Below are 19898 nucleotides of genomic sequence, written 5' to 3'. Positions count from 1 at the left end.
ACCTCCCTTCTTCTACCCCCCTTTCTTCTTCATAGGGGAGACCAAAAGGCCGAACTATGGGGATTCGTGCTCACTCCAAACTTGGAGCTTGTAGAGTCCTCCAAACTTAGAGTTTGTTGAGAAGTTATGATCGACCACAAACACATCATTGTTTCGATCTAATCTAATTCCTCTTGGAATCGGATTTCTTGGAAGCGACTACGCTCAGAAATCCCTAATTTCTTGGAAGCGACTATGCTCAGAAATTCTATTGTTTTCGTGGTAGCCTTTTTCGCTCCGAAACGAACCCTAATTTCTTGTTCTCTTTCAAGATGAGTAACCTGAACAAACTGGACTTCGTTCCATTAGAAACAACTGGCTCTGGATATCACAAGTGGGTTCGTGATGTCCGCCAGCATCTCAAGGCCATTGAAATTTTGGATACGATTCTCGAGCCTAGCCAGGACGTGCTAACTGTTAAGCAAGCTCAAGCTTTGGAAGCAAATAGAGCAGCCTTGGAGGCAAATAAGGCGAAAGCCATCATCCTAATGACTCATCATATGGATGATTCGCTCCAATACGAGTATATGAATGAAGAAGACCCCAGAAGGTTGTGGCCTTGTGGGTCTCACTCGAAGAAAGATTTCGTAACGTCCGTGACTCCCTGCTTCCTGACCTAGAAGTGAGATGGCAAAGCCTCTGTTTCTGTGATTTCAAGTCAGTTCTTGACTACAACTCGGAAGCATTTCGCGTTAAATCCTTAATGGAATTCTGTGGTAAAGAGATCACAAATGCGATGTTGATTGAGAAGACTCTCTCTATCTTCCCCGTCTCTGCATTGATGGTTACTAAGAACTATCGAATCGATGTTACTGCAGGACGGATCACAAGGTTTCATAAGCTCATTGGAGCTATGAATGTCGCTGAAAAACATGACAACATCCTTGTGAAGAACTATAATTCGAGATCCGTGGAAACAGAGCATATTCCGGAATCCAATTATAGTCGCGCCCCTAAGAGAGGGCGCCAAGAGCGAAACCCTAATCTTAAGGATACTTCTGGACGTTCTGGTCCATATAATCGCTCTACTTGGGAAGGTAACCGCCAAAATAGGCGAACACGGAACCGAAGAGGTCAACGTGGAAAGAGAGAGGGAGACAACGCCTCTGGCCATGTTGGTGGCGCCACCAACACTAAGAGTCATCTAAATGACGCTTTCAAAGCGCCTCAATCGATGGAGTCTGAGCGAAGAGATGTATGTTCTCGATGTGGAGTATCCGGTCATTGGGCACACATTTGTAGAGCTCGTGAAGAAATTGTCATCGCCTACAAAACATATTGTGAAGCAAGAGAAGCTCACTATGTGGAAAAAGAAGATCAAGAAGATGATCTAGAGTGAAGGGTTGAAGACTACAAATCTGGCTGGAATCAATAGATCGTCAATTCTGTTTAAGTCTTTATTTTTCCAAGAGATATAATAGGCAATTGCCATATACTTTGTAGTAAATGTCATTAGTTTAGTTATTCTTCACATACGCTCATCCAAAATGAGTATGATGTCTAGGAAGGTTTTGAGATAAGTGGTACTTAAGCGAGCTTTGCTCCACCGACATCTCTCTACTCACTTGGTCATATTTATTTTGGAGTTACTGAAAAAGTCAAATGACTACATTTGTTTTGCATTAGCTAGCATTTGGATTAGATTCTCCTAATGGTTAAGAGACAATGATGTACTCCGTTGGCTTATGAATAAAATTTCGAGTGGTTTTCATTATGACACCATTTTGATTTTGAGCATATTACTTTTGTGACTACGATGGCTGGGTCATCAATATTAATTCAAGGACATGGAATAGCCCAAGTTCCCCTTACCAAATGGCACCTTGATTACTGTCACAGAAACTCTCTACGCTCCTATGGAAAATCGCACCTGAATAGCCAATGGATTCCATGCGAAAATGCATGTAGAGAACGGAAATGAGTTCCTTTGCAATGCCTCTAACGATTGCGAACAAAGACGCATCTTAGAGAAGTTTATGTGTCTCTCTAGTGGACTCTATGTCACTATTCGAGCTATTAAATCCAATAAAGTTATGAGCGAAGATCTCTTAGATTTAGACACATAATGGCTTTGTCACGACAGGATAGGTCATCCTAGTCATGATGATCCATCTACTAAGGACTTCACACGGACATCTATTTTTTCGAGCGAAACGAAGCATGAATCAACAGTTGATTCCTGGACTAAGTGTGACCGCCGCTGCTGCCTCTGGCACCGCCTCCGTCCATCACCAGCCTAGGGCTGGCACAGTCCCTATCCATGACGCCATGGATGGCGTCCATCATGGTGATGGCGCTCTAGGTGATGCTACAATCACCAACTTTTCTTCAAATAGCGTTTCACTCAGGCCCAACCACAATCCTCATTGGTTGCTTCTAAAGCCTCTTGCTCGTTTACAAAGCATGTTCCTTATGGAAATTAGGACTGAGACCGTCCTATGCAAAGGATATGAAAATACTCATTCTGTTCTTACATAGAATCCATTGGGATTTTATGAACTGATTCAACCAACTTGCGGACGTTTAAATAACTCATGATGTTGGTTGACACGCTGGTCACGTGTTATGCTATTTTCCACTTGTAATGTTGCTTATGCTACACTCCTAGCACATATCATATGACAACAGGCTCACTCCCCGAATCATCCTATTCAGTCAATTGGATTTGACTATGCTAGAGAGTTTACATCAAAGACTTTCGATGGTTATTGCAATGGGACTGATGTTAGACATCATATTCTCATGTTCACACCCAAATGGTCTCGCAGAAACGACTGCGATGGTAGTCAAGACATTGGTAATGCTCACCAATCTCCCTATATCTGCTTGGAGTGATGAAATATCGCATGCAGCTATGCTAATTCGTCTACGACCCACCGCCACTCAATCTACCTTTGCGTTACAGCTAGTGACTGGGTACAAGTATCGTACTTACGCATATTTGAGTGGGTCATTTATGTGCCAATTGCGCCGCCACAGCGCTCTATGATGGGTCCTTTTAGATGAATGGGCAACTACGTTGGATTTGAGACTCCAACAATTGCCCGCCACTTAATGCCCTTGCAAGACAATCTCCTTACCGCTAGATTTGCGGGTTGTCACTTTGATGAGATAGTCTTCCCGTCGTTAAGGGGAGATAAGAACACGGATGTTCAGCAGGACCGACAGGAATTATCGTGGCCTGTCCCCACTACGTCTCATCTCGATCCCCTTTAAAGTGACAAGATCACACAAATATGCTACAAACATGCCCACAAGGATAGACGTCCCTACGAGAGGACATAGCGCCACCCTACATGGAGGTAGGCATGACGCCAACGCCAAAGAGAGTGGCACTCTGGCTTTATAGGCCATGACCCCAGCTAGGATGCGTGGGAGGCCCGTGGGTTCGAAGCATACTTTGGCACATTCCAATCCTTTGATCATCAAGACTCAAAATCTGTCTCATGAGAATCTTCCGGATTATGGTTTTCGTTGGGGGACGCCTCAATGTCAGAACCTATTCCTGATAATATAGAGCTCTATGAAAATTGACTAACGGGTCTTCGTTAGAAAGCGTGATGAGAAAAAGAGATGGTAATCTCGCCTTATGGCGCAAGGCTCACAAAACACCCTGAAATCGACTACGATGAGACATATTCTCTCGTAATGGATGTCATTGCACTCCACTACCCTGTTAGTTTGGTAGTTTCCGAATAACTGAACATGCAGCTTACAAATGTGGTCACTAAGTATCTCTATGGGGATCTAGATACGGAATATACATGAAGGTTCATGGTGAACTTTATTTACCCAAGTCAAGAGGCTCTAGACCATGGAGCACGTTTACAATAAGGTTGAAACGCTCACTAAAGTGACTACTTGATTGAGAAGGGATATGCCCGCACGTTTCCATAACAAGTTTCGGATTCTATCACTGTTCATGTTGGACGCCCTTAAAGAGTTAAGGGAAACCACTGAACACTTGAAATCCGATTTTGAGATGAAGGATTTTGGGAGAACATGATTATGTCTCGGTTTGGAACTTGAGCATCGTGTTGATAGATGCTTAGGCATTTTGACAAGGTCAAACCTTCAAGCACCCACATGATCGTCCGTAGTCTTGATCGTCCGTAGTCTTGACCTTCATGTGCTAGAGGCATAAGTGTCTTACTTGAGTACAATAGGGGCATTATTGTACTTAGCTCAATGCACAAGACCGAACATCTCATATGTTGTGAACTTGTTAGCTAGGTATAGTTGTGCGCCAACACGACACCATTGGATTGGTGGAAAAAGATATCTTTCGATACTAGAGATGTACGACTGATAGGGGCATGCTTTATCTCTACAGAGAGATGATGGATTCAGACCCATCACACACCACGAACGCCGCCAACACTGGCCTGCGTCCTCTATCCCCATCCCAAAACTACATGTGTTTTGGAAGGTTTTGCTGATATTGGGTATTTTTCTGACCCACACAAAGGTCATTCCCAAACTGGTTAAGTGTTCACCATGGGTAAACACCGTGATATCTTGGAGGTCTACAGAATAGCTCCGAAGGAGAGAGAGGAGCCGTGTCACTCTTTGATGAAAAGGTTCTGTTTTAATGAGCCCTAGTCGCTATATCTTCGAACAATGCAAAGATCATTGCTCTTCACGAAGTGGTTCGTGAATGTATATGGATTGGATCCATAATTACGCATGTTCAAAAAATTGTGGCTTGAAGTCTACCACAGATGAGCCTACGAGCATTTAGGATAATGCTGCTTGTTTTGAACAAATGAAGCAAGACTAAATCAAAAGCGACAACACCAAGGATAATCAGCAACAACAAACTCTCCTCAAGATCAAAGTGAACTAGGTGCAATCTGAGGACAGTGTAGCAGGCTTGCTCACTAAGTCATTGCCTAAATTCCACTTTCAAGGAACATGTTGGTAGCATCGTTTGCGGAAGTTATCCGAACTCTCATGACCGTAGTCATCAGGGGGAGATGCAGACATCAGGGGGAGATGTCTACATGTATGGTCTCGAAACGTGAATGGTGTGTTGTGCTCTTTTTCCCCTTCGACCGAGGTTATTTTTGTCCCACATGGTTTTTGTTACTCGGCAAGGTTTTTAACGAGGCAACGAGAGAAGCACTACGTTTAGGCGACACAAGGGGGAGTGTTTAAGTAAATCCAAATTGTGTCTTGCCCAAACTCTAGGTTACTTGACCTAGTGGTAATATGGTTATTAATAGAGATAATCTCAGAGAATCTTAGAGATATCCATTCAATGTATGATTACCTTTCCTTGTACGATTCAGATTCTATGCATTGTAATCCTCTATATGAAGAGACCCCTATTATTAATGAGAATACACAGCAATTTTCTCTCAATTCCCGTTTCTCTAAAACAAAAAGGAAATATTATTGTTGCAGCCTATAATCAAGTGATAAGGCATTCTTTTTTAGTGAAATTCTCTCTTCTTTCGCTTTTTTTTTATCCTAATGCGAGCGGCTAAGTTCCAAACCCGACTGTTATGCCTATCCAACACTGAGAAGAGCAAGGACAGAAACGACTTTTCCACTAACTTGATATTCTCCTCGAACAGTGAGGACAAAAACGCATTTTCCGACTCTTAGGAACAGTGTAACAGTAACATTCACACTTTATATATAGAATAATGTGGGCAAAAACCCAGTAAATAGAAGACAAAGGAAAGCTAGCAAACCCATAGGGCGAATTTGACGAATTTGAATAAGTTTAGGATTTAATCCATATGTTAAAATAGTGAATTGTTCATTTGTTTGATGCAATTGAATGAGTAAATGATTCTTATTTACGTTGATTTTTTGCAGAGCTGATCATTAATAAATAATTTAATTTTTAAACGATTAAAACCATGAATTTAACATGCTTATTATATGTAAATAAGAGAGAATTTGAACACACAGAGGCAACCAATATGGACTTAGTTTTTTTTTTTAATTTGGAGGTGAATAGAATTCATTTTCTTCTATACAAAAAATTTGCAAATGAGCCTTTAACAAGGCGCTAAATTTTAATTTGCAGCAAACTAATTAATAATAATATATATATATATATATATACTATTATTAAGAGAAGAGGGTTTGTTAGCCAAAATCAAAAATTTTGACGGAAATGACCTAGAAGATTAAAAAACTTTGAGAATTAATTAAATCACGAGGACAATTATGACATTTACAAAATATATTTTTATTAAAAAAATAAACAAAAAAAAAACACAATCCACTTTTCTCTCCCATGATCTTATGTCTGCAATAATCGTTTTCTTTATTATTTTCTGTAAACAAAATAAAATAAAATAAAAAATACTTGCACTTGCAGAGCATGTGTGGAGAAATGCTAGTATATATATATATCTAACTAGGAAGAGTGCCCGCGCTTTGCTGCGGGAATTAATGTTATATGTTACTGGGATAATTGAACATGCTACACGAATTTCTCCACCGGAATCAATAACTTCAAATCAAACTTGATATGTATCGTTTAATAAAGCAATAGATGAAAGACAATAATGAGAATTGTTTGATGGATGTTGGCTTGAAAATTACAGGTTTTGTGTCTTGTTCTTATTCTGAAGTTCCACCAATTTGATTGAACATTGATGCAGATTATGGTTCGCCCCTGCAATGTACATTTGATAAATTTTATTAAGAATGAAGGGCTATTGCTCATTTCAAAAAGTCAGCATTGTTTGGGAATGTGTTGATTTCACAAAATCAACATAGTTAGTGACTATGCTAATCTTGGAGCACAATTTCTTAAGCTTCCAAATCTGTGTATCAGTGAAACATCTAATTGCTGCAGTTGTAGAAAGACATGAGCAGCTACTGCACTACCTCAACAGCAAGGCAAACAATGACAACCAGATTCAAGCACATCATCAAACTTTCCAAAAGTTTTTCTGATTGCAATAGTAGACTGGTCTGCTCAGATACAACCAAGGCACTGTCCCATTTTTTGAGTCTGTCAAAGAGAGTAGAAACCATGGTCATCAAATGCTGAGTAGTCAACAAACTTGCAAAAATAGTGTCAACATTAATAAAAAACACACGCTACTGAATCAATTAAGTGCTAATATTTACAATGGATCAGATTTTCAGTGGCTAAAGTTAGATAAAGAAAAAAGAAATAGTAAGGAGAAAGGAAAACCGTAATGAATGCAAAGAGAAAATAAGTTTAAAAGTATACATTATATCAAGATTGAACTGAAATGAAATCTAGTATACATTATATGAAGATTGATACAATTTACTTTTAATCAAAAATAACTTTGGAGTAAATCATCAATTTCATGTTGAAAGAAATGATAAAGAATCAATATAAAGACTCTGATGATCGTATTTTTTTAATATGAACAAAGTAAAGAAGTAGTAGAGAATATACTTTTATCAATCATAGTGATAAAATAGCTTGCAGAGAAAACATACCAAGGAAGGGATAAACTATTCTTTAGTTGTGTCTTGTGTTTGGATCTCCAGCTAAAGAGACTCAAAAGAGGGTCTACATTGAAGAATTTTATAAAAACTGGTTGCAGGTAGAACGCACTTTTGATGCTTTTAGATATTCATTTCATAAGGTGTTGGCCTCTCTTGGTTTGTCAAGCACTTGATACCTAATCAACAGCATATCAAACGAACAATCTGATCAGCCAACAGATAACATAGTAAAGAAAAAAAAAATGAAAAACAAAAGAAGAATCAGCCAACAGATGACATAGTAAGTTAGAAATGAATCATATGAGCAGTACATTAACATTGTGGGAACAAAAAGAGAGAAATTTTGTTATTCTAAAAGAACTTACTCAGTTTTATATTGTTGCGCCTGTGGAATGCGTGGATTTATCATGATGCAAGTGTGGTTCGTGCTTGACGCTGTAATTCGTTCTGTAAATTATAAGAGTAACCAAAAGGCAAACTAATCAGCTTGAACATTAATTATAAGAACTCTGAGCCAGAGTTCTTCATGGGTAGGGAGCAAATGAGACACTCTGAACAGAACAATTCTTTGCCATCTTCTTAGTTCATACAAATAGATTTCTTGATCTATAGCAAGACAGAGTTCAGCGCTGCCTCATTTCTCTTAACAGTAGTCATGCACATTTAAGAAAGGGAAGATGTTTTGCTTTCAAATCAGTTTCATAGTACATAGTATAATTCCAGAAGACACATGACAGCTTTTAATTTTAGAAGTTCCAACATGTTTTCAACATCATGAATTCAGCTCTGAAAACAAAGTAAAACCAATTGCATGCAGTTTCAAAGAGGGGAATGCATCTCTATCGAGTGGAAAAAAAAACCTTACTGATTGCCTCAACATTATGAACTTGTATGGAGTATAAGAGGACAACAGAGGAATGCCATGAAACAGAAGAAATAAAACATTTAGTACCTGAGTAACTTCCTAACTTTCTTTTTGGACATATTCAGGCTTTCTGCAATCCTCTGAAAACAAAGTGTAATTAAAGAAATAAACATTGCTGGCATCAGCATGTTCATATATACTTTAGTTGACAAAGTAATTGCTTTCTGATGATAACCAAAAAAAAAAAAAACTTACATCGATAGATGGAGTTATTCGTCTCTTCCAATCTAACTTTTGCATTTTTGATTAACCTAACCTCTCATGCAAATGTGTAGGCAGTAGTAAGGTTCTGGAATTTTCAACCAGTGCTCTTGAAACACCCTGGAATGCAAAGAACATGTATACCAGTTTTAGCCTTGCCAAAGAATCAATCTCTCATGATAAATGATATATATTACTACTCACCAAGTTGTTGACCATTTGAATTGAAAAGAGTGGTCTCACCTGACGTATCCACCAGTAAACATAAGTAGAGATTTTGAACCCCCTTAATGAATCAAATTTCTCAACATCGTGTAGTAGTTAAGCCACCCTTTAATAAGCTTCGTATATGAGAGTTGGACCGTCTTAGATATAGTTACAGGGGTGGAGTCTGGAACAGGATATCATGAAATCAACTAAACTTAGAGATGCAGCACCATTAAAGAGAACAGCCATAGAGCATGAGGGTAGATGATATTCTAAATGGCAGACGTATAAAAGAACTGAAGGCAGGGAAGTTTTAAAAGCTGTATGCCGAAGGGAGAAGTCAATTAAACCCAAATTTAATCCCAAATAACCAACCCAAAATAGCTAAAGCTAATAGATTACTAAGGGGAAGAAAAAAAAACCCAACAAAACAAAAACTGCTGTTTATCATCTAGTAAATTCAATTGATCAATAATGTCAAAAACCAATGCATCAGTCATGAAACAATAATTCTTGGTTGGTATTTATTTTATATGATTTTTGAAAGTGCAGAAAAGAAAATTCCATGCTTCAGTTATTTGTTGAGTACTTAAAGCAGAAGAAATCTTTTGAAAATACTTTGTGTCCAATAAAGCAATGTGTGGTTATGCAGTAAGTGTTGTTTACATTTTTCTGAATATTACAATAAACAACATGGATATTTTTGGTTATATTGTCTTGTTCAACTTCAAGCCCGTCTAGACTTTGAGCTAAGAAACTGCATGCAATTCATGAGGACACAACAACGACTAAAAACTAAGCTAACAAAAAAAAAAAAAAAAGTACAACAAAATGGCCAAACCTGCGATCCTCCCTCTCGCCAAATCCATCAAAAGCAGAAATCAGAACACCACAGTCCCTTCTACTGCATAAAACACAAAGGTTAATCTAATCAGAAACCAAAGAAAAATTTCCACATGCCAAACCAAAGAACTCAGCAAGAAATAAATCAATACACACAATAAAAACTAAACAATGTAAGTTGCTGTTTTTGATTGCAAACATTAAGAGCATATATAAAGTAAGTTATGTATTAGAAATATCTGTACAGTTATTTTAGTTAGAACTATTGAAAAACCAGATTATACAAAAAAAATTATACTATTGCAAATTGTGAAAACAGCAAGAACAGTAATCAACTTCTATACTTATTAGTCATGGATTTTTTATGCATTTTGTATTTGGCTCCCATGAAATACAGAAAATCAACTAACTAATAAGATAAAAAAACAGAAAACCAAATATCTAATAAGAGAAAACCAAATTGAATTAAAGATTTATTAGTAAACAAAGTCCCAAATTATGAACCGGAGCATATAATAACAAATCAAACTATCAAATTAATAAAAATAATAGAATCAAAACAAAGACTTAAATCACCTACTACAACTTTGTCATCTTGTTCTTTTTGTTCTTCTTATTTTTTCTTTTTCAAATAATCGTATATGCAAGTTCATGCAAAATATTAGAAAGTATTCATTTAGAGATACCAGAAACAAAGAAAAGAAAAACTTGTCTCTGAAAATGATTGAATGTTAGAAAGGAAATTTATTCGAACTCAGAAAGAAGATCACAAATTCAACTAAAACATAGATTTAATTACTTGACTAACCTAGAGAGCAACCTCTGTAAGTAAAGACCCTCAAATAAACTCAGACTCAAAGCCGTTCTCTTGTGCTTCGCCGAATCAGTAAGTTCCTATAAATTTCATTAAAATGAAAGGATAGCTAAAGAAAGAAAAAGAAATAAGAAAAGAAGTATGTTCACAGATGAAACCTTTACTATTTGATTTTAGTCAAATCTTCCTCTCTCAGTTTGGGAGCTGTTCAAAAAACAAAAATACAAATACAAATCAGTGAACTAAATCATTATAGGTATTTAACAAAAAGATTAATCTTTATTCATGTTGTCCTGATTGTATGGAATTAAGAATCTTACCAGGCCGTGATAGGTATTGATGTTGATGGATGTTTCTGATGTCGGCGAACAGAAGTGCTGATATATATTGATAGAGGGTCCTGGAAACGAAAAAGAAGTGAAGATCTTGCTTATAAGGTCTTGCTCCAATCCCTCTCCCCCCGTATCTACGTCCACCCAGCCAAAACTGAGAAATGCAAAACTGATATAAGTGAAACCCAAAATTGTATTGTATGAGAATTCAACCTATCCAATAACAACGAAGTGGAGAAGCAAAAAAATATGAAGCAAAAACAACCATTCAATAAAAGCCTCAATCTTCAAAATTTTACTACCCTCAGATCACGAAAGCTTTAACTTTTATTTGGGGATAGGCTTACCTGAGAGAGAGGATTGACTGCGAATTCCGGTACGGACAGAAAACTCGTCGGCGAAGATGAAACCTCCACCGCTGCGATCGAGCTGACAGAACCTCTCGTACAGAGAAACTATCTCCTGCTGCGAAACTACATAGGACAGACACAGATCAAAGTCAAATGGGAATCCTAAGGTTCGTGATTCACTAATGAAATCAAGGAACAGCGAGATTGTTGGGTTGTTACATGTGTGGTTGCAGTGTTGCTGTACTTCTTCGATGGCGATAGCTTGATGAACCTAGGGGCGGGCAGAAGGGAGGAAGAGAGAAACCAACAGAAGAGAGAAGAATCCGATGGCCGAAGAAGAAAGAAGAAACTGATTCTAGAACAGCTCAGTGGCAGAACCGCAAAAAAATCTCAAATGAAGGCAAAAGCGTCACTTTAAATCGGGCCCTTAGGAACAGTGCTTAGGAACAGTAACTCACCTTTGGTATATAGTAAATAAATGTGCATTGGGACGTCGTCACTTGTCCCATGACGAATGGCACAAGTGGTATTTTATCCAAAACCGTGGTCATTTGACTTGATCAAACATTCTCTTTATATCGAAAATCTCACCGTTTACGCCAAACGTTTATCCGAAGCAGCAGCAGCAGCAGCAGCAATGGCAGTGGTAGCTCGTTTCTCTTGCTTCTTCACTCACCCCAAGACCTCCTCCGCCCGATCTCCACCCTCCGATCAATTCTCCCTCAAGTCCACCCTCCTCGGTAAGCCCACTCACTCCCCCAACTGCTTTGAATTCCAACCAACTCCTCTTAATTTTCCACTACCATTCTCTACTTTCCCACATTTGCATTTGTTGGTTACTGAGAATACAATCTTCACATTTCGGGCAAAGAGGGTTTGTCCCAATTCAAATGTAGGTTGGTTCAGCTATTGAAAAGCTTTCTCCTTTTCGTTTCGATTTGTGACAATGAATGACATACAGTTGCAATGTGCATCTGTTGCTGTGATTATTGGATAACTGTTAACATGAGTAATGCCAAGAACCTGAAGGGTTGGATTTATACAATACCTGTTCTGTCGGATCGTACATCTGTATTAAGATGAAGTGTTTTTTCGTTGATATAGAACCATGGAAGTCGGCGTTTCTTCCGTTTAAGGTCGAAGCATTTGGAGAGAATCACATTGAAGTGTTGGAGATGTCGCCGGCCACAAAATGTCAGGTATGATGGTGAGTTCATCTTTATCAGCTTTTGTTTTTTCTTGGGAGATTGGGGAGGTCAAATTTGCCAACTTGCCGATTATTCCCGGGTTTATAACTTGTTTTAGATGCATTATATACATTTTCGTGCTCCGCTCCGGTGTCTTTATAAACTTCCTGTGGATTACTGGAAGATGTCACATGAGGAGACTTTTTTTAAGTTCTCTAGTTTTACTAAGATACATGTGGTTATTTCGATCTACTGAACACTTCTGCAGGGAGCTACAGAATTGAGATTCCCAGCAATGGAGCTTCTCCTCGGTAATGCCTTAATGTTCACTACACCTTTGAATGCTTTGGCAGAAACATGTGAGGCCGACAACTCTTTTTTCAACATGCCTCTGCTACTATCTGTTGCCCTTGTAGGGGCCACTGTTGGTGGTGAGATATTACTTGCTTTACGATCAGCATTGTTTATGTTCCGTAGAGTATAAGGGGAGAGATGTGTCAAGTAGTTTTGTTTTGTTTATTTGGTTTAAATGATGTCTTCATTGAAAAGTATTCATTATAGGGCTGGTTGATAGCTTAGTTCTTTTATCATAGGGCTGGTTGCCCGGCAAAGGAAAGGGGAATTACAACGAGTGAACGAACAGTTACGACAAATTAATGCTGCTCTGAGAAGACAAGCTAAGATCGAATCATATGCTCCCACTTTGAGCTATGCACCTAGTGGAAGAATACCAGAGAGCGAGGTTATAATTGATCCAAGGAAGCATGAGTTGATTTCTCGATTGAAGGCTGGGAAAAACTTTCTGAGAAACCAAGAACCACAGAAAGCATCTACTGAGTTTAAGGCAGCTCTGGAGCTTGCTCAAAGTTTGGAGGACTCAATTGAGGAGAAGAAGGCTGCAAGGGGTCTAGGTTTGTTTTCATTTCCCTTGTTCGTTACTCCCCTCTCATTTACTATAACTCAATGTAGAAACCTAATGTTCTTCAAGTTTGGAGCAGTTTAAATAGACACATAAAAAATTATAACCTAATGCACTTCAAGTTTGGAGTGGCCACGTCTTAAAAACAAAACCTTTTCAGTTCCTTTATGCATTAGTTAAGCTCTGTTATTGTATGATGTGTAAATAGAATTTTATGGAGAGATCCCAAATTCATTCATTGACAGACAAAGAAACAGGTGCAACTTTCCTAAGGTAAATAAATAAGAAGCAAATAAAACAAAACATCATGTGCTAATTTGGTTACAGACTACTGTATTTGTTGGTCTTATTTCTTAGATTCAGTTGGATGCTGTGTAAATTCTTATACTGGCTTTGTTATTTGCTATAAGGATCTCTTTTCTAAGCATGTTCTCAGTAATTTGATTTGCATCTCTCAGGAGCCTCACTACAAAGACAGGGCCAATATCGAGATGCCATTAAGTACCATTCTATGGTTTTGGCAATCTCCGAGCGAGAAGGAGAAGACTCGGGAAACACAGAAGCTTATGGAGCAATTGCTGATTGTTATACCGAGCTTGGAGATCTTGAGAGCGCAGGGAAGTTCTATGACAATTATATTGCAAGGTTGGAGAAAGATTAAACCAGCCTTATGACCAGAAGTTTGTCACATGAATTACCGAGTTGGTATGGATTATCATGAGAAAGGTGTGGATGACCTGTCACCTGCACTGGCCTGCGGATCATTTTGTTTTTGGTTCACTGTTAGAAATTGTTTCTTGTAGAATGCCTCTTACCCCGTCTCGTCTTCCCAACAAGGTCAACCATGTTAGTATCACTTTGGTATCTAGAGAAAGATAGTATTGTATGAATGAAGAAATCTTCTGTTAGATGTTGTATTTTAAATTTGTGATTACCTACAGCTCATACTATCACTAATATACGTACTTTGAGTAACGCCGGCAGAAAATGCTAAGCAATTAATAATCCGATTGAAAATTGAAAATTGAAAATTGCACACCAGATGACCAATACATCGTTGGTAATATGCACAACTCCAAAGAAAAATCCTTCATCTATTTACTTAACCAACTATAAGGAAGTGGGTTTTACAAGTAGGCCGTGTTTTAAAAAAGAAAAAAGGCTAAAAGAAAAGAGGCCAACACTCGTTAATAATAAGCTCTCAACATAAAAATGAAGAAAACAGGAGATCATACATGTTACATATCCATACAGAGACGAGAGCAATCATATAAGACAAGGTAACAACCACCTCTCCACACAAGGGAGGGATGAACAATAAATAGCTTCCTAAGGGTTTATAACTCTCAGATAACGCCTGCATGGTGCAGGAATATATATGTAGGCTGTAGCATTTAACTTGTGTATTATTACTGGTAGTACATGAGCTGCTGGGCAGCAGCAACATTCTGGAATCCACCATCATATATAGCCTGGCTTGCTCCAGCAGTGCCCATTCCCATTGCCCCCTGCTTAAGAGGGATCTGTCCCTGGGGGTGCATAAGGGCATGGACACCGCCCATCTTGCTCATTGCTAGTTGCCGCTCATAGGTCAGTAGGTCGCTTGCAGAGAGGCCCGGGATAGGCACTGCTGCAGCTGGAGGAGGGAGTGGGTTTGAGACTGTTCCTGGTGGAGTAGGCTTGCTGCCCCAAGAGCACTGCATGCACAACAAGAAACAACTCAGCAGTCAATATATAGACATGAAAAGACGGAACACTTAAACAGTCAATATCATGAATATGGATCAGTACGAGATTCCCCTTGACAATTGATCAGATTTCAGTGATGTGAATTCAGTCCAACAAGTAAATGCATGTAATACTGTACCAAACCACAACGTCTTGTGTGCCAGCAATCTTGAGAGTTGCAATAGATACAATATATAGTAGTGAACCCCACCTTTATTTGTCTTCCACACAAATTCGACTGAGAATTTCCCATCTGTATAGCCAGAGCTGCCTCAGCATGGGTATTGAACCTGACAAACCCAAAACCCTTATCACGCTGAAGCCGAACTTCTTCAATTACTCCAACACCAAGAGTGTGAAAGTGACGATGAAGATCAAGCTGAGTGACCTGTAACAAAACAATAGAACAGGTTTCAAATCACTGACGGCACTAAAATTCCTAATGCAAATACTATGTACTTCAATTTGCTCTCTACATCTATAACCTCTCCACAAAGATTGACAAGCACTAATACAGAAAGTTGAAACTCAACTACTTCATTGGGGAATAGAGGGATATACAAGAATATCTAATATATAAACACACGCGCGCACACACACACACACACACACACACATATATATATATATAGAGAGAGAGAGAGAGAGAGAGAGAAGAGAGAGAAAACTAATGGATTCGAAAATGTCTTGCCTCTGGAGCAAGATTGCCAACGTAGACAGTGGTATATTGGGGGTTGTTCTCCGGAGCCTCATTGTTAGTTGCCTCTTTTCCGTCTTCTGCAGAATCAGAAGAGCATATGAGTCTTCCATAGGCAACATAGACAGAGCTCAATCTTTTCACACAACTCAATAAAAGAAAAAAAATCAATTTAACAAAAACCCAAATTATAATCATGCTATTTCCAATCAAGTGAATAAAACGCATGACCCTGGACTCACCTGAGGAGCCATTTGTTAGTTCCACCACACTCTTGGCATCTGAACTCTGCTTATCCTCATTGGTGCCAGCACCTTTTGTTGCCCAGTTGCAACGTATCTGTCTACTGGCAAGCCACTTACCTGCACATTTCACCAAACAAGTTCAGATTATGGTGAGAAGAGATGGAACATAAAAGAAAACGAGGAAGCCACAAGGCTCATTAAACTATGAGGTCTTCGGTCAGGCAGCAACAGCACATGGCTGATGCAGCTGCACATTAGGTGTGATCTGTGTAATTTAAAGTGGGTCCCACTGATTTTGCAAATGTTTTTGGGCCCGCACCATAGCAACCCCATGTTAGACTTTCTCCAAAACTTGCATACTGGTTCAAAAATTTACTGAAAAATTGCCAGTTGAAGAAACTGCCACTTATGACTTACAACCAAGGGCCACAGAATAAACTAAAAGAACGCAGTACTTATATACTACCTTGAAACTGTGTAGATGAATTAGTATAAGAAAATTGCTCCTACACAAAACCCCCCACAAAGTTGTTATAAAAGTCATGAGTGAAAAGTAACCGGTGAACATATATAGAGGCTTTAACGGGATTGCCAATTCTTACATATTATGAATTCAGAAAAACCAAAAACCAAATTGAAAAAAGAAAGAAAGGTGGCTTAGCATGTAAAATTTGTTAACATGGGTAATCAAAAGGGGTCAGTGACCATATCCATTTTCTCCCTCCCTCCAGCTCCCCCCTTCCGGTTTAATCAGGTTGGACCCGTTAGTCCCTTGCACATTCTTTGTTTCAATATACTTCTTATACAGACAAAACATTTTTCCAAGGAAAAACCAAAAAACTATATCATTGTTCTTACCATTTAAGTCATTTATTGCACTTTGAGCATCCTGAAAGAAAAAATGAAATATGATGAGAATTTACTTATGTACAAATAACAATTATAAAAGCAGAGGATAGATTGAGGCTGATGCTTTAAAATAGTGACCCTAAAAGAAAATTTTGTAATTTGATCTCACTATGTTCGAGCCGTTAGCTAATATTTCTAAATCTAAACCCTTGCACTCAAAACTCATAATAGGTTAAGACAGCAACAAAAGAAAACGGATTCAAGATTCCACACATTCCAAAAGACCCAAATCTTTGATCCTTTATTTCTGTTCAAAAAGATGCTACCTGTTGGCTCCGGAATGAGACAAACCCAAAGCCTCTAGAGCGCCCTGTCTTCTGATCCCACATAACTCTTGCATCTCTAAGACCAACAAAAAAAATCAAATTAGGCCAACCCAACAACAAAAACAAAAAAACAATCTAAGCATAACCCACAATAAATGGATGAACCTAGAGTTTCATCACATGTCTTGTTTGAAAAAATTGAGAAATTTGAGACAACCATTTCATGAGATGAGACACTTACGAACAACTGGAATAAACAGAAAAGCATGCAAATAATGTAGCATCAGTAACCTCAGGGCTGAGATCACCTACAAAAATGTTGAAGTGACCTGCAAATAAAAAAGACAGGATCATACAGTAACCTAGCTTATACATGCCGGAGAATCACCTGTATGAGTTCCCAGGAGGAGAAAAGAAAAGAACGAACCTGATGTATCTTCCCTCTGACCACTGGCATATGCCCAATTCACCTTGATAGGCTGTCCAAACCTGGAAACCAGATAACATGTTGTAAGATAAAACACAACACAAAAATAGATAAGTAAAGAATAATCAGATGGAACAAAAATAAGACATGTACTTACAGCTGTCTTCCATTGAGAGACAATATTGCAAGAGCGGCTGATCTGCGATCAAAATAGTGGACAAACCCATAGGATGACTGCAAAAGCCAGCAACAGTGATGTGATCATAAGGTTGTAAAATCAAGTATGCAGATAGTAACTAATTGAGTCCAGAAATGTTTGATAGTAGACTTGTTTGTTGGATTAGAACTGTACAGGAAAGAGCGAACCAACTGGAAACGTTTGGGTGGGGTGTAGATGATTGCGAGCTTACCTTTTCCTTTCTTATAAGTTTACAGCTTTCAACAGCACCTGTACTTGCAAAAACCTCTTGAAGAAGTGGTTCTGTCACCTGGGTATGGATATTCCCAACATACCTGAAATTTCTCAGAAAGAAAGAAAATGGAAGTATTAAGAACCGAAGAGAAGTAAGGGGGGGGGGGGGGGAATTAATCTACACAAAACACTAACTCTCAACCAGGAAAGACACAAGACAATGCATAAAGTCACCAGTGTCTCTTAATCTTTTGACATATTGAAGAGAAAGAATGAATGAAATAAAACTAAAAATTATTCTATGTAAATCTACGGGTAAGAAACTATGGAGTAACATGACACTCATTTAAGCATGGAGGTGGAACAAAAAAAGAAAAAAGAACAAAAAATGTCTAGAGTCTAGACAAAACACTCACACACTGCGGCAAGTACTTGGATCAAAACCAGGAGGCAGATTTCCACTTGGGATTGGCTCTATCTGCAAAAATAAAAATGTAAAAAGAAAGAAAATAAAAGAAACCTAAAAGCGGAAGCAAAATAAAAGAAGCCTAAATAAAAATAAATCAAAACCCTACTTGTTTATCAACCAAACCAGGTGTGCCAACCTAAACGCGCAGAATCAGTTTTAGTAGGTACTTGTACCGAAACCTCACAATTAAAAATTAAAAATACTAGTGCTTCAACATGAAAGGGACAAGAACTAAACTTGAGCTAAAGAGGGCAACCTCTGGGCACTTCATTCGACTTCTAAACTAATCCAAAATGGTTTTCTTAGAGTATAGAGTGGAAACTCCTGCCATCACCATCATGAACTTACAAGGACGTTTCAAAATCAGAACAGAACCACCAACACAATTGGAACAAATCAATAAAAATCACAATAAAAAGTTGAACTAATTCATTAAATTCCTCCCACTACAACATAATGATGGCCAAAAAATTACACGATGCCAACAATGCCTCTCGATTCTTCTAGAATTCCAAGAAAATAATTCACAATGCTAAATTATCAAACTTTCCACACATTTCAATCACCGAATCCCCAAAACATTTTTAGCTCCAAAAATCAAAATCCCAATTTTGATCACCAAACAAAAACCATCCGAATCCGCTAGCTTTCGCGAGCCAGGAGCTTCCGAAAGAAGACGGGAACGACACTTAACCCTAGCTTTTCCACAATCCAATCACAGACGAACACAATCTAAAGCTCAAACATGAATCCATCAAAAACCAAGCTAAGGACTCGAAATCCAAAATTGAGAATCAAAGTGAGAGAGCGACGACGGAAGAGGAACCAAAGCTCGAACCTGAGGCGGAGCCAAGAGGCCGGGGTGGTAGAGAGAATGCTGCTGAAGAAGAGCCTGTTGCATCAGAGCTTGCTGCTGCTGCTGCTTCAGCCTCTGGTGCTGCATTTCCTCGCCGATTTTGCCCCGATGTTTTGCCGATCAATTGGACAGGTTAGGGTTCGAGCCTCAAGGAATCAGAGAGAAAGAAACAGAGCAGGAGAGAGAGAGAGAGAGAGAGAGAGGCCTCTGACACAGAGAGACGAGATAGAGAGAGAGAGAGATAGATAGATCATTAATGGTCTATTCCCCTATATTTACATGGTTTTATTATTATTTAACGATTGGGGATAAAATGCTAACGCCACCGTGCTGGTGATTTTGGGTTCTGCTACAGCCAATGACGAGCTGAAAAATGGTCTCGAGAGGTCTTGCCACCTGGATACTTACTTGATTAGGCACATCTCAACTCTGGTTCAATTATTACTCGTTTAGGTAGGCCTGGGCTCGGTGCGGTTCGGGCCGGTTTGGGTCTGAAACCGCACCCGAACCGGATAATGCGGTACCTCCAAATTCCAAACCGCAACCGAGATTTCATTGTTTATACCGGATTTCCGGTTTCACCGTTTTTCCGGTGCGGGCCGGTGCGGTTTCGGTCCAAA

At 38.8% G+C, this 19898-nt stretch overlaps 2 protein-coding genes and 1 long non-coding RNA gene across 8 annotated transcripts; 1 reads left to right on the top strand and 2 right to left on the bottom strand.

The window, feature by feature from the left end:
• Window positions 1-6419: 6419 nt before the first annotated feature.
• LOC133725509 (uncharacterized) lies at window positions 6420-11599 on the bottom strand. 5 transcript variants are annotated; one of them, XR_009854487.1, is made up of 12 exons: window positions 11383-11599; window positions 11161-11286; window positions 10802-10967; window positions 10640-10685; window positions 10476-10561; window positions 9666-9728; window positions 8612-9008; window positions 8444-8496; window positions 7857-7938; window positions 7483-7667; window positions 6892-7018; window positions 6420-6676 (listed from the first exon to the last, which is right to left on the bottom strand). It is a non-coding gene; the product is annotated as an uncharacterized LOC133725509 (long non-coding RNA). The 5 variants fall into 5 exon arrangements; XR_009854486.1 differs by lacking the exon at window positions 6420-6676 and having other exon boundaries at window positions 6678-7018; window positions 8612-8737; window positions 8822-9008; window positions 11383-11596; XR_009854485.1 differs by lacking the exon at window positions 6420-6676 and having other exon boundaries at window positions 6678-7018; window positions 8612-8737; window positions 8861-9008; window positions 11383-11591.
• Window positions 11600-11662: 63 nt separating this feature from the next.
• On the top strand, window positions 11663-14209 carry LOC133725508 (protein FLUORESCENT IN BLUE LIGHT, chloroplastic). Of its 2 annotated transcripts, none has more exons than XM_062152786.1 (5): window positions 11663-11903; window positions 12268-12362; window positions 12619-12781; window positions 12944-13261; window positions 13728-14209. In XM_062152786.1, the coding sequence occupies exons 1-5, from the start codon at window positions 11678-11680 to the stop codon at window positions 13928-13930; spliced, it is 1005 nt and encodes a 334-aa protein (XP_062008770.1). In that variant the 5' UTR covers window positions 11663-11677; the 3' UTR covers window positions 13931-14209. The 2 variants fall into 2 exon arrangements, with proteins under 2 accessions (XP_062008770.1, XP_062008771.1); XM_062152787.1 differs by having other exon boundaries at window positions 11850-11903; window positions 12268-12370.
• A 244-nt stretch (window positions 14210-14453) lies between these two features.
• Window positions 14454-19527, bottom strand: LOC133725507 (oligouridylate-binding protein 1C). The gene is made up of 12 exons (XM_062152785.1): window positions 19261-19527; window positions 18370-18431; window positions 17952-18054; window positions 17699-17775; window positions 17542-17603; window positions 17356-17443; window positions 17115-17190; window positions 16798-16828; window positions 15937-16056; window positions 15689-15774; window positions 15209-15385; window positions 14454-14966 (listed from the first exon to the last, which is right to left on the bottom strand). Exons 1-12 carry the CDS (start codon window positions 19363-19365, stop codon window positions 14679-14681), a joined length of 1275 nt encoding a protein of 424 aa, XP_062008769.1. The 5' UTR covers window positions 19366-19527; the 3' UTR covers window positions 14454-14678.
• Between the last annotated feature and the right edge of the window lie 371 nt (window positions 19528-19898).

This window comes from Rosa rugosa, chromosome 1 (assembly GCF_958449725.1).
Source record: "Rosa rugosa chromosome 1, drRosRugo1.1, whole genome shotgun sequence".
In the NCBI taxonomy this organism is placed as follows: domain Eukaryota; kingdom Viridiplantae; phylum Streptophyta; class Magnoliopsida; order Rosales; family Rosaceae; genus Rosa; species Rosa rugosa.
The sequence above is the reverse complement of the archived record's forward strand: the minus strand, read 5'-3'. Positions and strand labels throughout refer to the sequence as shown.

Bases quoted from the DNA above. Each gene is read 5' to 3' on its own strand.
- LOC133725508 (XM_062152786.1), top strand. From the start codon at position 11,678: ATGGCACAAGTGGTATTTTATCCAAAACCGTGGTCATTTGACTTGATC. The intron at 11,904-12,267 runs GTAAGCCCACTC...TCGTTGATATAG, and splicing joins CCTCAAGTCCACCCTCCTCG to AACCATGGAAGTCGGCGTTT. The intron at 13,262-13,727 runs GTTTGTTTTCAT...TGCATCTCTCAG, and splicing joins GAAGGCTGCAAGGGGTCTAG to GAGCCTCACTACAAAGACAG.
- LOC133725507 (XM_062152785.1), bottom strand. From the start codon at position 19,365: ATGCAGCACCAGAGGCTGAAGCAGCAGCAGCAGCAAGCTCTGATGCAA. The intron at 18,432-19,260 runs GTTCGAGCTTTG...TTATTTTTGCAG, and splicing joins GCCTCTTGGCTCCGCCTCAG to ATAGAGCCAATCCCAAGTGG. The intron at 18,055-18,369 runs GTGAGTGTTTTG...GAGAAATTTCAG, and splicing joins CCAAGTACTTGCCGCAGTGT to GTATGTTGGGAATATCCATA.